Source organism: Zingiber officinale, chromosome 1B (assembly GCF_018446385.1).
Source record: "Zingiber officinale cultivar Zhangliang chromosome 1B, Zo_v1.1, whole genome shotgun sequence".
In the NCBI taxonomy this organism is placed as follows: Eukaryota; Viridiplantae; Streptophyta; class Magnoliopsida; order Zingiberales; family Zingiberaceae; genus Zingiber; species Zingiber officinale.
In genome coordinates, this window is record NC_055986.1 from 117,319,194 (window position 1) to 117,320,282 (window position 1,089).

A 1,089-nucleotide genomic window follows, 5' to 3' on the forward strand; every position below is an offset into this window, starting at 1 on the left:
CGACTGGTCAGCGAACGTTTCTGCTCGTTGTTGTGGACTACTTTTCAAAATGGGTGGAGGCTGAGCCCCAGGCAAAGATAAGTGAGCAGATGGTCATCAAGTTCATCTAGCATAACATCCTCTGTCCGTTCGGCATCCCCTGCCGGCTTGTCTCGGATAATTGGAGGCAATACGCGGGTCAGAAGCTCAAGGAGTGGTGCGAAGGCTATGGCATCCAGCAGGCCTTCACCTCAATCGCCTACCCCCATAGCAACGGTATGGCGGAGGTCACAAACCGAGAGATCCTCAGAGGCTTACGAACTCGGCTCGACCATACAGGAGGTAGTTGGGTCGACGAGCTCTCAAGTGTCTTATGGGCACTTCGCATGACTCGAAGGAGACGATCGGCGTAACACCATTCCAGCTAGTGTATGGAGGAGAAGCGGTGGTTCTTGTAGAGGTTGGAGTAGAATCCGATCGGGTGCGATTCTATGAAGAGGGAAATGGCGAGCGAAGTTTAATGGAGCTCGACTTGGTGGATGAAGTGCGAGATAAAGCGACTATTCGGATAATGGCTTACAGACAGCGGATGAGCCAAAACTACTACAGAAGGGTGATCCTGAAGTCCTTCCAGGTTGGTGATCTAGTGTTGAAGAAAATCAAGTTGGTCGGCGACATCACCAAACTTGAGGCACCATGGGTGGGACCTTATAAGGTCATATGAAAACTCCGCTCGGAGGCCTATTACTTGGAAGACGAAAATGGGAGATAACTAGAGCGGTCATGGAGCGCGAATCATCTCCAATCCTACAGGCATGGGTGTGTGGTGCATGAGCAAATATAAATGTACTTGTGTATATGCCTTCTGGATCAGGGTCGACATGAATAAAAACCAAAGCTTTCCAGACTCTTGGGTTGACCAGGCTAAGTTGAAAGTCGAGCGGCGACTATAAACCCTTGTCTTCATCAGTGGTCGACCGACGGCCTTTAACTCTTGTCTCCATCAGCAATCGAGCGGCGACCTTAAACCCTTGTCTTCATCAGCGGTCTAGCGGTGACCTTAAACCCTTATGTACATCAACGGTCGAGCGGCGACCTTAAACCCTTGTC

General features: G+C 50.4%; 1 protein-coding gene across 1 annotated transcript; it reads left to right on the forward strand.

Moving 5' to 3' along the window:
- The first annotated feature begins 352 nt into the window (after positions 1-352).
- On the forward strand, positions 353-703 carry LOC122041218. Its single transcript, XM_042600834.1, has one exon. It carries the CDS (start codon positions 353-355, stop codon positions 701-703), a length of 351 nt encoding a protein of 116 aa, XP_042456768.1.
- The last annotated feature ends 386 nt before the right edge of the window (positions 704-1,089 follow it).